We start from the raw sequence: 15,126 nt of genomic DNA on the forward strand, positions 1-15,126 counted from the left end.
TTCATAGTGGTGTAATATATAATTCTATCATAGCTTAGTTTATATATAGGTTAAAAGGATAAAATTTAGCTTATACGTGATAAAATAAAAGGTCTATGGTTTTACATCAGATATAGAATTTTAGTATTAAAACAATACGCAAATTTTCAAATTACAATTTGTAGATGCAAAATTATCAGATATTTATTATAGATAGAATTGATCATATTAATTCTGCATATAATATTGGTTAGAATGGTTCACTGCGATATATGAGTGAGATTCATGTGAAAAGTCAGCTCTTGTAGATATAAATTGTAAACCCTTTCTTAAAAAAAAAGAGTATTCACTGTTCAAACTGATATATACATATATATATATATATATATATATATATATATATAGTAGGAAATTAAAATATCTATGTAACATATAAAAAACTTTGTCTTAATACAAGTTTGGATTTTTAGTTTAATTCATTTTAAATGAATATATAATTTAGTTATCTTGAAATTGCATTCTATTACATGATAAGGTTGGAATTCCGTTTGATTTCCAGACATTTTGGATCTTAATTACCCTGAGCAGTTTTTATATATAAAGTAAAGTCACATGATACATTTCATCACATATGTTTGGTCTTATCGCATTAGAACTTAGAAGAGTAAGTTCGTGTCAGACACATGTTGGATAATGTAGACTGGGGTACGTAATAATTTTCCTTTTCCAATATTATATATGTTTCGATCGGTCGACCAAACCTACGGTTTGTTTTTCCAAAGTTTGCGATGTTGTCCTCCGAAAAGTAAATAAGAAATTCAGGTGGAATTAATGAGCTTTACCGGGTAATACGATTTTAATTTAGCCTCACCCATTTTGATACGGCGTTTTATACTGTAATAAATTATTAGTATTTTTATAAATCTATATCATGCATTGTTAATATTGATGATCACGAATCTAAGTTGAAATTTTTCAAAACTTAGTGTTTATTGAAAAAACAAAAATAAGCTAAAATAGTGACATTATTGAGTGGGTATGGTGGGCAGTCTATGTTTGGGAGCATGTGGCGATTATCTACACGTTACTTTGATGATGATTCGATCCATGTTTTGATTCAGGAGCTTGCGCTTGGGTCCCTTTAGAGTGAACAAGTTTTTTTTTTTTTTTGGTGTAACAGAGTGAACAAGTTGCTCTTGTTACTTCGTTTGATGCTATTACAACTAGGTGAAATTACTCCGCCACAATATATATTCTCTCATAAAGTTACAATCATTAGAAGACAATCACATCGATCTATGTCCCGTCTGACAAACTAAATTCACGTGATTGCCTTTTTTCTGAAACAAGAATGTATTCCTATACTGATCGTATGTTCCGGTTTAAAAATGTAGTTTGTCAGGTTGTGACTGGAAGATTTTTTTCATCTGGCCTCTAATTTTACTTTACTAAATTGATCTGTCGCAGCGGCAGTTTTATTTATTAAAAGTTCAGCTCTAAGACATTTTTAATCTGTTTAAGACAAGTAATATGCTGTACGTGTTAAGTGCAGTACGCTTAATCAGTCCCCATAATCGAGGATTTTCATCATTGGGTAAAAAACATATGGTTTCATTAGATTGTAATATTTTATTGTATTTAATTAGATATTGTTTTACAAATCACATATTATATATAAATTTAGTAAAATTGTTGCGCTAAAGTTCAAATCATAGAATATATACTTTTATGAAATATTAATTTAATCATAAGCCTAAAAACCATGAACATTTGACATAAAAATAGAATTTAAAAAAGGAACATTTGCAGTTTTTTTTTACGAAGAACATTTGTAGTTATCTACAAAATTATCGTATTCCTTTCTTATCAGATAAACTTGTAGTAATCATCTTACCGAAGAAAGTCTTGGTGTCGTAAAGAAAAGAAAGAAAGAAAAGTCTTGGTTTGGAGACGACAAAATAGTCACAAACCTTGAAAGATAGCAGTCTAGCTAAATTGTTTTATGTATGTAAATTTATGAAGCTGTGTAATAAGTTTCTGGCAAGTTTTGTCGCAGTACATGCGAACATCATTTACTTGTCAATTGTACTGTAGTGAAGAATTCCAAGTTTTTCAGCCTTATATAACCAAAATTCTGATATTAATTATTATATATTGGGTTGTTTGTCATGTTGATCCATATAAGTTCTTGAACTTTATACAGAACAAGACTTTCATAACAATTCTGACGAATTCACAAACTATAAAGTTGAAAAAGATAAAGTAACAGAAATGAAAGTACATTTTTCTTTATATAATCACTATTCACGCAGATAATTCAAACAACAAAAAATTATCAATGCCTATTCCTTAAAAATATCAATGGAATTACCAAATGTAAATAATAAGAGTAATTTTTCTCTCTACCTTTTTTTGTCATTTTTATATCAGTAGAACTGTTGACGCTCTGTGTAGTAATTTTTCTCTATACATATAAGGATCAATGAATAAATATATAACCGAATATATCAAATTTTATTTTTAATTAAACTAAAATATAGGACTATCAAAAGTTGTCAATTTACTTAACAAGCTTAATAATGATATTTAGATAACGTACGAGCGCAACAGGAATCCACTTGTAAGTTGCCACGTAGTAATCTTACCTTACTTTGTGACTTTATGGTGTAACTCAACGAATGAAAATGCGTTTTCGTGGATCAACACGACAAAAAAACGAGATTACACCTTATCCTGGTCCACTCTCGTTTATTTTTTTTGGAAATTAATAATTATTTTTTTGTCAATTTAGTTGAAAAATCAATAAGAAATTTTCGCACTTTGGTATTCGAATCTTTTGGTGCCTCGTTTCTACTCTGATGGTGACTTCACGAGACTTTGATTTCAGTATCTAGACTTTGTTTATTTTTTTACTGTGCATATCTTTCAGTTTTAAACTTGTAACTTTTTGTTGTTGTTTTTTTCTTCCATGTTAAATAACAATGTCAGTGTATTATTTACCAAAGTATTTTACAACTTATAAATTTCACGAGCATGAGAAAAAAAAAATCACGATTTGAAATTTGATGCGCTTTGTATATCTAAAAAAATTCTGTTACTTTCTTTCATTTGAAAAATTTCAGTCGATTTTCGAAACAAATTTCAACCTACCAAATAACATTGGAAACACTTAATCCTGAAGTTCAAATATGCTAAGTTAGTTTAAATAACATAGTTTCTTACAGAGCGTGTTAAAATATGTCCGGTGCTTATATATACAAATTCCTATCTATATTATCATGATAGGCTTATAAAATGAGAATATCTTTGATGGTGGTGATGATATTTAGAAAAATCAGTGTGATCATGTAAAAATAGTCTGATCTTTAGAGAAACATGAAACGGCAAGTAGTTTCATCATCAGAGTGGTTGGTTGGTCTTTGGGAGGTTGATAGTGGATGGAAGGAATTAATTGGTATGTTTTCATATATAAATAAGAATAATATTGCTAAAATTTGAGTATGATCTGTTTGCCTTGCTGGATCCACAAGGCCTTACTTAGTTCAATCATCTTTTGTGGCTGTTCAGGTGACTGGACCAAAGAGATGAGTTCATAGGTCTGGTTCCTGATCTGATGAGAACATGAAGATCATGTAGGGTTTCTAAAATCTCTTTCTCTTTTTTTGGGAGTTGATCTTGCAGCAACAAGAAGCTTGAATGAAGTCAAAATCAGTAGTTGACAATACTCTTTTCTTGCTCATATAATTAATGAAACCATAAGACGATTAGGATTCTCGAAAGTAAACAGAGACGCGGAGTAGTTACAAAAGCATTATCCAGATATTTATTGTTGAGTTTAATCATTGGAGACCCCAGGGTTGTAAACTTGTCAAAAACATACATGAGACTTGAAAAAAAAGGCATAAATATAGATTTATCAGTTAAAGACGTTAGCAACTCCAAATAGGTATCTGAAGGTGACACAGTTCTTGGAGTGCTTCTCTCTCATTTCACCGACCAGCTCTATTCTCTGGCGATTTAAACCTCATTTGGCTCCAACATGTAACACTCATTATTATTTCTAAAACTAGGTTCTGCTTCCTACTGTTTCTCGATGAATAACTGGAACCGTGTGGTTCAAGGAGCTGAACCTAGATACGGTGCTTTGCTTCATCAAGCCTCTGTGTACGGTGTAGCTACTGGGTATTGCATCTCAGCTTCTCTTCTCACAATCATCAACAAATGGGCAATCATGACATTCCGTTACCCTGGTGCACTAACCGCTCTTCAATACTTCACAAGCGTGGTCGGTGTCTTGCTATGTGGTCAGTTTAACCTCATCGAGCACGATCCTCTCAACCTCGTAACCATGTGGAGGTTTCTTCCTGCAGCTATCATCTTTTACTTGTCACTTTTCACCAACAGTGAGCTTCTACTCCACTCTAACGTCGACACTTTCATCGTGTTTCGTTCTGCTGTTCCTATACTCGTCGCCATTGGAGAGACCCTTTTCTTGAACCGGCCTTGGCCTTCTTTTAAAACATGGATATCTCTTGCTACCATCCTTGGAGGAAGCTTGCTCTACGTGCTCACTGATTACCAGTTTACCATCACAGCGTACAGCTGGGCTATTGTCTATAGATCTTGTCTACATCAAGCACGTGGTTACGACCATAGGGTTAAACACTTGGGGTCTTGTGCTTTACAACAACCTCGAGGCTCTTCTCTTGTTCCCACTTGAGCTGGTTATAATGGGAGAGTTGCAGAAACTAAGGCATGGGATCACTGATAAGCCTGATTGGCACACTTTGCCAGTGGTTTTCCCTGTGGGACTATCTTGTTTGTTCGGTTTGGCCATCTCTTTCTTTGGTTTTTCGTGCCGCCGAGGGATTTCTGCTACAGGGTTTACGGTTCTTGGCATTGTGAATAAACTGTTGACGGTTGTGATCAATTTGGTTATATGGGATAAACACTCGAGTTTCATTGGAACTTTGGGACTCTTGATCTGTATGTTTGGTGGAGTCATGTATCAGCAGTCCACAAGAAAGAAACTGAAAGGTGTACGAGAAGATAAGCGGCAAGAACAAGTTGGCGATCAAAAGAAACTGCAAGAGAACGAGGAAGCTCATAAACTATGATCACACAAACGAAGCAACCTATACATGCTATCTTACATAGTATTTATGTACTGTTCTCTACAAAAAAATTACTATTTTTATTTCCCAAAGAATAAAATGATATAATACTCCTCATTCAAATGCATGACTAACAGAATAAGTCACTGTGATGTGCTTGTTATGTTCGTTATCTAGTCCCACAAATTGCTAGAAATGGAGAATGAGAAAAACATAACATAAGGAAATTATGTTGGACCCATACAGAACTAATAGTGCATCTGGACATATCTTTCACTCTAGTTAGCCTGGATAATATTGGTTTAACAAAGCAATACATAGCAAAAGCAGGAGAGGCTGGCTTAGTCACAGAGTCGAAGCTTATATGTTGACGGATCATCTCGTCACAGGTGGTACAGCTCCTCTTACTCGAGTTCCACGTCCAGTAGCCGGAGCCTTTTATAATAACATCACAGAGATTCAAGGATAGAACAATTAGTAGTAACAAAAGAAGAAACAAACAAGGACTTGATAAAATAGAACTAACTTTGCCTCGCATTTAGGGATGTTAAGTCATGGGTTAGGGCCCAACCCTCTCTAGTGTAATATAAACCCAACCCTATTTTAACCCAGCCCTATTTTAACCCTTCTTTAATTATAGGGTTAGGGCTGATACTAGGGTTAGCCCAATTAACTTATATGTCATGTAATAATGTTTTGTATATCAAATTTAATCAAAGTTTACATGTTTTTAAAAACTCAAAATATGATTATATAAATGAAAAAGTCTCTTTTATTCATTTTTGTCCTCAAATTCAAAGTATGAAATTAAAAAAACCAAAGTTTACATGTTTTTATTCATGAAGTGTAAAAATCAAAATTCCAATAAGTCATGTAAAGCAAAGCTCCACTCTCCAAGTCTCTAACACTCAATTCAACTTTCACTCCACTCTGCAAAAACAAGAGAGATGACAGTCACTAGAAGTTCTAGTTTAGAACAAACATGAGACAACTAAAGATCGATTTCAATAAACAAAGAACACACTCATACTGTTATACATTCGCTATACAGGACGACACAAGCTAAGACACAAGAACTTAGATCATAAACGCATAGATACAGGACGACACAACAACACCAAAAACATATACTTAAACCTGACACAAACAAAAAGAACAAATATTATTCATATAGTGTAAATGTTCGAGCTTCCCAAAAGATGTGATGACTTACAAATATTGTAAATGTTCGAGATTCCCAAGCTCAGGTGCAAGCTTGGTTCGAAAAAGCGAGAGTTTTTGTCGCCATGGCGCTAAGGCGCCCAAGGCGATGCCCTCAACGCTTAGGGACACCCTTGCCAGGCGAGGTACATAGATCCCTAGCTTTTCTCGCTTTTTCCTCGCTTTTGCAATATCCATAGAGCGCTAAAAGCGGCGTTTAGTTGTGCCTACACAAAAAAAGAAGATTTGCTTAAAAATGTACACTTAACAAAACAGTTTTGTCAGAATATTTAGTATATCGAAAAGTAAATACTCTTCCCACGTATTAGGCGTGTAGAGGAGGGTATCCACAACCCCACTAACCTAGGATGCAATCCCACTAACCCTAATGTCTTCTCCTATATAAGAACCATACAAACCTGAAAGTAAAACTCATTAGCTTTTCCTCTCTACAACTTACGGCAGTAGCTTATCATTTGCAAGGTTTTATGATCTTTTCTTGTTTATATCATAGTTTCTTCTCCGTATGTTAGTAGTTTTTCATTAATATAAGCCTTGTTTGTTGATCATGTCGACTCTGTTTATATCAGTAGCTTCTTTTAAATGTTAGTTTGTCTCGTGTATTGTTTATAGTCAATAGCTTATTCTCTTTCCATGTTTTTCTATGTTGTAGTTGTGATCATGTCTGACGCTGGAGCTGGATCATCTCATGGAGGGTCTCAAGGAGGAGGAGGGTCTCAGGGAGAAGGTTACCTTGTTCTGTTGCAGGTAGACAAAGCGCTCGCTTTGTACCGCCATGGCGCTAGGCGCTAAGCTCCCACCTCCTCGCTTCTTGTCGCCACCCGCAATTTCGAACCAAGGGTGCAAGATGCCAAGATGTCCAATAGCTTTTCTAAACCGGATTGGTCCTCCTGAAGCAAATCAATATAATATCGTTTCCTTTTAATACTCAGTCAGTGCAGTCACACATTCACAAGCTAGACACAGAACAAAACTGAATCCAAAAAAAAATAATATAGTTTCACAAGTTACAACTCAAAGTCGATCAACAAGAGAACATAGTAAAACCTAATAAAAAAAAAAGGAACAACCTTTCAGTTGTTTAACTATCGTTATGAGCAGATCGAGGCAAGCAAAAACAACTTGTTTGAAACAAGGGACAAAGACAAGTGTCGTGGAGAAGTAGGAGAAGGAGAACAGTAGAAGTCTCTTCACTTTCGTGCGGGTTTATAACCCATCACAATGGAACTCAATTAGCGTAAGATAGAACCATAAGTCAATCAATCAAACAAATACAACTAGAAGTCTACAAGTCTAAGAGAAGATAACCCAGAAGATCGAGAGATACCTTTGATTTCGTTTTCGTTTTCAGAAGATCCATGTGAGATGAAATTAGAACGTCCATGTTACGGATCCATCGATTTCGATTCAGAACAAACCCTTAGCCTTCGATTTCATTTTCGTCTTCATAAGAACATATGGCCTTCGATTTCGATTCAGGACAAACCCCTCGCCTTCGATTTCGATTCAGAACAAACCCAGAACCTTTGATTTTGATTTCGATGTCAAGTTGTACGGTATAACTGAAAGAGAATGGAAAATAATTAACCCTATTGGTACCCTAGCGTAAAATTAGACGGCCCATTCTTAACCCACATTAAAAAATACGGGTTTTGGGTTATAAATTTTCATGCGGGCCGGGCTACCCCTTTAGAAATGAGCCCACGACAACATCCCTGCTCGCATTGCAGCTCTATCTCTGCCAACACCCAGTGATCCGCCCTTTCCCTGCATCAATAAAAGTATTATAAAGAGACGCAAACATAAAGGGTATCAGAAAGCAGATACCTTGATTCGAGCATCTAAGCGCTTGAACATGGGAGCATGCTTGAGAATGTCTGGTATGACCATAAACCTGTCAACATCTCTCCATAGGTTACTAATCCATCTACGAACGAAAGTAAATAAAAATTAAATAAAAAAGTGCATAAAGCACACCTGACTTTGCTGCCACGAATGAAGATATGCTCAAGCTGTGATACCTTAGCATCCTGTGACACAAAACGAAAGTTTGACAATTAACAAGAAGAAGTTGCCAATCTGAGTAAAGAGTAGCAATGATTCAAAACACAATGGATCGATAAGGTGTAGATAACAGATGATTGACCATGGCGGTAAAGGTAATGTCCTCGAGCTGACAGTTCCAGTTATCCTCACACTCGATCATGCTCCCTCTGTAGAGCTCGCCGCTCTTCAGCTCAACCGTCACGACATGACCCGAAGCTTCACCGGTATCCCCAGACTTGGGCTCATCTCTGTTAAACCCTAATTAACAACACCTTCCTTTCCTTCCCTTTCACTCGATTCGCAGTAGGCTGTTTTATAAAAGCAGTTTTATGAATTGGGCTTTACATTTAGCCCATTAATCACACTTAAGGCCCTGTTTTATAAATTGCTTTTTTTTTACTCCTTATATTCTAACATTAATTGTACTCTAGACCTTACTTTTCTGTAGAGAGAGTCACACACACAGACGACGGTTGATTTCACGGAGAGCCGATCGGGCAGGTTATAAGGTTATTGATCGGCTGATATGGCGGAGGAGAAGGAGAGGAAAGGAGATGGAAAGCACAAGTATAGCATAATCGTTCCTACCTACAACGAGCGCCTCAATATCGCCCTCATCGTCTACCTCATCTTCAAGCATCTCCGGTAAAATCGATATCTCGGGTTATTGTTTTCTGTATCGCATTTGGCTCGAATTCGATTCTGATCGCCGCATTAGTGATGCAGTATCTCTCGTTATGGATCATTGGTTTTACATCGCACATCCAGATTTTGATTATTGTTGTTTTTGCTCATGATCTACTACTCAGTGATATCGTTTTGTTCTTAGAACCTCCGGTTTAGTGATCGGAGAAGCTAGGTTTTGTAATCGATTCTAGCTGTGGCTGGCTTATAAGAGATGAACCGTTTTGTTTGTTGAGTAGTAGACTCTTCTCTGGTTAATGTTAATTTGAGAATCATTCACCAATGTTAAGGCAATCTACCACTTGTTGTGTGATGTAGGGATGTTGATTTTGAGATAATTGTTGTGGATGATGGGAGTCCTGATGGCACACAAGAAATCGTCAAGCAACTTCAGCACTTGTATGGTGAAGACCGCATTGTGAGTACAGTTGACGAGTTAGGGCTTGAATATGTTGTTTTTTTTTTTTTGTATGCTTTTTTTTTTGTGTTTAGTTGAGCTCTGTGTTCGTCTTTGTTATGATGCAGCTTCTAAGAGCTCGAGCCAAGAAGCTTGGTTTGGGTTTGTATCTGTAACTCCCATCATCTTCTATTACTTTGCTTTGCAAGAAGTGCATGATTATTAATCTTGTTTGCGTCATCAATTTCAGGAACTGCGTATATCCATGGTTTGAAGCATGCTACAGGTGATTTCGTCGTAATCATGGATGCTGATCTTTCGCATCATGTAAGAGACATCAACTGAACTATCTTGTTTTCTTGTCTTTTTGTTGCTCTGACTCAACTTTTCTCTTGTGAAGCCAAAGTATTTACCAAGTTTCATCAAGTAAGTAGAGTTTCTTCATCTCTTACAAAAATCTCGTAGGCTTATAATGATCTTCATTTGACTCTGTTTTTGTCTATATCACGAAGGAAACAACTAGAGACAAATGCAAGTATAGTAACGGGTACACGATATGTGAAAGGTGGTGGTGTACACGGGTGGAATCTTATGCGTAAACTCACAAGCAGAGGAGCGAATGTGCTAGCTCAAACACTTTTATGGCCTGGTGTATCTGATTTAACCGGATCCTTCCGGTAAATTCCAGTAAACTTTTGTGGCTTTACTTTTCCTGATTCATTTGACTGACCTTCACACACTTTTTTTTATTTGAAAGGCTATACAAGAAATCTGTGCTTGAGGACGTGATAAGTTCATGTGTGAGTAAAGGTTATGTCTTTCAGATGGAGATGATTGTTCGTGCTACCAGAAAAGGATACCATATTGAAGAGGTCTCTCTCTCTCTTCTTTGTATAGAAATCCATTTGTGATTTTGATTCCTTTTAAAGCATTCGGTATTCATATGGTTCCTCTGATTCTCGTCTTGATCTGCAGGTGCCGATCACTTTTGTGGATAGAGTCTTTGGAACTTCGAAGCTGGGAGGATCTGAAATAGTGGAATATCTAAAAGGGCTCGTCTATCTTCTCCTAACGACTTAAAGAGACACCAAGCAGCTCAACACACGCATGAATCTTTCTTTATACTCGTCTCTTAACACCTGAACTCTGATCCATGTCTTTTAGAACTTCACTTCAGCTTTGACTACGGAGACATAGTTTTGCCTCTTTCAAAGACTAAGGTTCATGTCATTGACATTGTTCGTTTTGAATGCTATACTCTCTCTACCTTAGGTAATAGACTTATATTCTGGTAATGGGCTTTACTGTTTGGCAACTTTACAAGAAATCAGGCGAGGCCCAATAGGAAGTCAATCATATGAACCACGTCGCTGATAAACTTTCCAAACATTCACTTCTGCTAGAGGCATTTGATTGAAATCATTACCATTTCTGTCCGAACTCATTAAGGCCTTGAACAGTTGGCTAAAGAGCTCTCCGAAGAAAGAACCACAAGAACCAACACCAGATCTATCAGAAGAGGCACCACTGTTTGATGTTATCAACAGTTGGTCACAAGCCCTAGAGGGATCATATAAAGAGGAGGAGTTTACAGAAGCGTATGTACGATGGTGATGCATGTAAACCATCGGGGGAGAAACCGAGGATGGAGTTGGAGGAGCAAAGGAATCTTAATGGTGGCGATAATACGGATATAGAGAGGAAACTTGTGATGCTGGAGGAGGAAGAGCAGAAGATGCATAGGAAGATGTAGACAGTGCCATCTGTTGAAGTAATGGGGAGTTTAAATGTGAAGTTTAGCATGGAACAAATTTACAAATGTATGGAGAAATTGGCTGCAAACTCGAAGCAGACTTATGAGGAACTTGACTTGATATGCACACGTAAAGTAACGGTTTGATTTGGTATGTTACCCTTGTGTTCTTGGAAGAGTTTTAAAAATGCGTATTTGATTGTTGACAGTAGAGGTATGGATCTATTTATATATGCCTTTGTATGTATTCAGATCATGAACATGAGATTAAGTTCCAACTTACAAGTCAAAAAGTAGGAGTATTCTTGCGTCACAAGAAGTCTCCTCGAAACATTTTGATGATCAGCAACGACAATATGCAGAGCAAAGACACATCAAGCATGTTGCAGAAACCTGACCTCCAGAGCCGTGCGAGCATTTATGGTTACTCTACACGAATCATAAAAATCTCAACAATAAAAAATAAAAATAAATATTTTAATAGAGAAGAACATATAAATAATTAAACTAATAAAAAATTGTAATTATACAAAAAGATTTTTTATATTTATTAAAAATATTAATCAAATATTTATCATTAAATATTCTAGTTAATTTTAAGATAAAATAATTAAATTACTCAATGTTTTATGCCATAATCAAACAAAGATAAAATTTGACTAACTTTAGCTTTAATATTTCAAAAATGCATTCAGACCTATAATCACTAATATCTAATTATTTTAGTTATTTAGCAGTTCTTTACATTGTTTCTTACTTAGGAAACTCATGTGTTCGTTAATTATAGGCTCATGTTTTTAATCAAAATTATTATCTTGCTTTCGTTGTATATACTCCAATTCTAGTGGTTATATTATGAATGGTAATAGTCAACAGATGATGCCCTTGGATCTTTATTTATTTTTTGCTGCCATAAGCGAAAGTTTCTTTTTTCAACGCTGTGGCACGGCACTGCTGACCTCGTTTAATCTGTTGAACCAATAAATAATATTCGTGATTATGTGTGTCTGTAAGCATGTTGAGATGGATTATATTAGAAAAGTATCCCTCCATCTGACAGACTAGCTCTACAGTTCTCCAGACCTGTGCTTGATCTAGCAAAGAGATGGTATTGTGCTAAAAAATTTGTGGTGATCATTGTACAGGTCCCTCCAGCTGAGCTAAGAGGTTTTGTTGCTCACTCATCCTCAAATTGTTGTTGCCGCAGTCATCCCGCAAGTCACAACAACAACACCTAACTTTCATGTTTTTATTTTATTTTATCGGAAACTTCAAGTTCATAACAGTTTGAAAAAAAAAAAAGTTCACAACAGTTTGGCGATTTACAGGTTTCCAGACAAAGAAGCATTGCAGTTTCCAATGGCGGCTCTATACTGTAAAAGCATTTCCAATGTAAAATTATATTATTTTTTCTCCAAAATAGAATAACTATATAATGAATTTGACTTAGCTTCAATCTTACTCTAATTTTATGTGAAAAATAAAACAATGAATAAAAAAGTAAAAGAATTATTCTATTTATGAGGTAAATCTATGTTAACTTTATTATGAAATGAGAAAATAGAATGGAATTAAAGCATTTTTTATTTCAAACTTCATTTTGGAATAAATATAAAGTATGGTTAGAGAGATGCTCTAAGCAAAAAAAGAATACAAGTAGCACCGTACAAGGGGTACAACTTACAAAAGTGTTTATGATCAAATATATGCTCAGTCTCAAATTTTAAGTCCGACTATATTATTGTTATTAGCTAATTAATTAAAGTTTACAAAAATTAAAAACTGTCTGCTCTCATTATTTTTGTTCATTTCCACTAATGGAATCAAATACCCTACTTACATGATAATTAAAAATTATAATAGGCAAAACAGAAAGAAAAAAAACGAGTGTGATTCTCTCTCCTCTATCTCTTTTCTCTCCCAACCTTTCGTTTCCAAACCAACGCATGTGCTCACCCTCCCGTGAACGGCCGCGCGTACGCGTGCGTGCTGCGGCCGGCGGGGCTCCTTCTTCCCTTCCTGTTTTCTCTTTTTGCTCTCCAACGCCTCTTCCTCTCCCCTTCCGATATGTGCGTTCTTCTAGGTCGGGGCTCGCGTCTCCGGTGGAAGCTCCAGTCGCAAGGAGTCTACACATGGTGGAGGTGGCTCCTTCTCCGGACTTACGGCGAGGGCTTGGCGAGGTGGGGCGGTTCTGAGTCGGCTTTTAGGGTTTATGGAGCGCCTCCTTTTTTCCTCTTTGGAATGCTCCGTATTTTTGTCGTCGTGGGGAGATAGCGAGGGTTCGTGTCAAGGCTGGTTCGGTGGTGCTCTGCTGCTCCGGATCTGTGGCTTTGTGCTTGTTTCGGTTATGGTGGTAGCTATTTAGGGTCTCTTCGGGTCGGAGAGATTCCGGTACTTGCGCACCGTAATCAAGAGTGCTCCGGGCTCTTCTAGCTTTGGAGGCGAGGGTTGAAGTTGGATGTGACCGTGGTGGAAGTGTCTGGTTTTGTTTCTCGTGTGTGTGCCTCTGGTTTTGTCTCGAGTAGTCGTCTATGGCTACAAGGGCTTTCCTAGTTGCCCCCCAACTCCTTCAAGCTCTCTCTCCCGGTTTCTCGTTCAGTTCACTCCGTGTGTAGGCGACGGCCTACTTTCAGGATTTAGTCTCGCTCTTCATTGTGGTATCATTCTCCGTTGGCTCTGGGGATTGTTTGTTTCGTGGTCAAGAAATTGTTTTTTGGTTCTCAAAGACTGTGGATGCGGAGACGGCTCTCGGGAGTCATTAGTCGTTTCAGAGTCAGCATCTAGTCCTAGCTCACATCCCGGCTCCGTGGTTTTGGTCTTGCCCCAATCTGCGGTGGTGTTGCGGACTTTCTTGCGTAGGTACTGAGGCTGTTGTTCGGGAGGTGCCGATGGTTTCAACCCGATTTTATGCAGGTTCGCTGGATGGCAGAAGCGAGCGCTTGCTCGTTTAGGGACGCGGTTCAAGCGTCGCGTGGCGTTACTTTCTTCCAGCTTTGGTGGCATTGCAAGGTCTTGGTAAGTTTTTGAAACTTCCCCTTCGGTCATCTTGAGCTTCATAGACAGAGAAAGTTATAAGTTTGTGGAGATCATCGGGAACCAGCTACTCCGAAGACGTCAAAGGAAATCCCGGCAGCCGAGACAACGAGGAGAACCTCACTTTTCCGAGAATCACGTTGATGGTTGAGAACGACTACCGATATCGAAGGATTTCGAAAAATAAACTAGCGGAACGTGCCGGGTTTAGTGGGTGGGCGAAGCTAGTCTTGTAATAGTTTTGATTTCGACATTTTGTTCAAAACAAGCTTGTAACCGTATCTGATTCTCGATTCATCGGCAGATTTTATATATATATATTTAAAAAAAAAAATTATAATAGACGATCATGCATGATAACACGAGGAACTAAAAGTCCCGACGTGAATCACGTGATGATGATGACTATACCAATTTATGTATATGGACAAAAACTCTTAAAAACCTTTATTTAAAATGATAGTGCGTCTGGCTTTTTACCAAAATAATTATTCCAACTATAAGCTCACGTCATAGAGCAAATCTGGAAGAATTTATAAGCACACTAAATCCATTTCGAGTAAAACCAATTCATGGATTGTGTACTACATGTCATAAGCTACGTAACGCGGAGCTTTTTATTGTTTGCCTTATAAAATATTCGTTGATATTATTTTCTTAAAAAGTTTACAAACATGAATTACCCTTCTTTAAGCAGATAACTGTCACAGTTTATTGTAAAGATCTATAACATTTTATATATTGTGAATAAAACCAAATATATATTTTGTCGTCTACTACTCACACACACATACTTTCAGATTCAAAATATGACACAAAAATAACATTAACAAAGAAAATGTAAATACGGTATACAAATTTTTGATTGAATCACATTATATCATGTTAGGTCTCTGCAA

General features: G+C 36.8%; 1 protein-coding gene, 1 long non-coding RNA gene and 2 pseudogenes across 2 annotated transcripts; 2 read left to right on the forward strand and 2 right to left on the reverse strand.

Moving 5' to 3' along the window:
* The first annotated feature begins 2,803 nt into the window (after positions 1 to 2,803).
* On the forward strand, positions 2,804 to 5,220 carry LOC106410428 (annotated as a pseudogene).
* Positions 5,221 to 5,294: 74 nt separating this feature from the next.
* LOC106410431 lies at positions 5,295 to 8,621 on the reverse strand (annotated as a pseudogene).
* On the reverse strand, positions 5,848 to 7,620 carry LOC111208176. The gene is made up of 4 exons (XR_007326463.1): positions 7,385 to 7,620; positions 7,047 to 7,204; positions 6,307 to 6,520; positions 5,848 to 6,023 (listed from the first exon to the last, which is right to left on the reverse strand). It is a non-coding gene; the product is annotated as an uncharacterized LOC111208176 (long non-coding RNA).
* A 144-nt stretch (positions 8,622 to 8,765) lies between the features above and the next one.
* LOC106410430 (dolichol-phosphate mannosyltransferase subunit 1) lies at positions 8,766 to 10,736 on the forward strand. Its single transcript, XM_013850918.3, has 8 exons — positions 8,766 to 9,005; positions 9,363 to 9,462; positions 9,570 to 9,603; positions 9,692 to 9,768; positions 9,842 to 9,867; positions 9,954 to 10,118; positions 10,199 to 10,313; positions 10,417 to 10,736. The coding sequence occupies exons 1-8, from the start codon at positions 8,887 to 8,889 to the stop codon at positions 10,519 to 10,521; spliced, it is 741 nt and encodes a 246-aa protein (XP_013706372.1). The 5' UTR covers positions 8,766 to 8,886; the 3' UTR covers positions 10,522 to 10,736.
* The last annotated feature ends 4,390 nt before the right edge of the window (positions 10,737 to 15,126 follow it).

Source organism: Brassica napus, chromosome C7 (assembly GCF_020379485.1).
Source record: "Brassica napus cultivar Da-Ae chromosome C7, Da-Ae, whole genome shotgun sequence".
In the NCBI taxonomy this organism is placed as follows: domain Eukaryota; kingdom Viridiplantae; phylum Streptophyta; class Magnoliopsida; order Brassicales; family Brassicaceae; genus Brassica; species Brassica napus.

Excerpts from the sequence above, each read along its gene's own strand:
- LOC106410430 (XM_013850918.3), top strand. The coding sequence starts at position 8,887 with ATGGCGGAGGAGAAGGAGAGGAAAGGAGATGGAAAGCACAAGTATAGC. Across the intron at positions 9,463-9,569 it reads TGTATGGTGAAGACCGCATT|CTTCTAAGAGCTCGAGCCAA; the intron begins GTGAGTACAGTT and ends GTTATGATGCAG. Across the intron at positions 10,314-10,416 it reads AAGGATACCATATTGAAGAG|GTGCCGATCACTTTTGTGGA; the intron begins GTCTCTCTCTCT and ends CTTGATCTGCAG.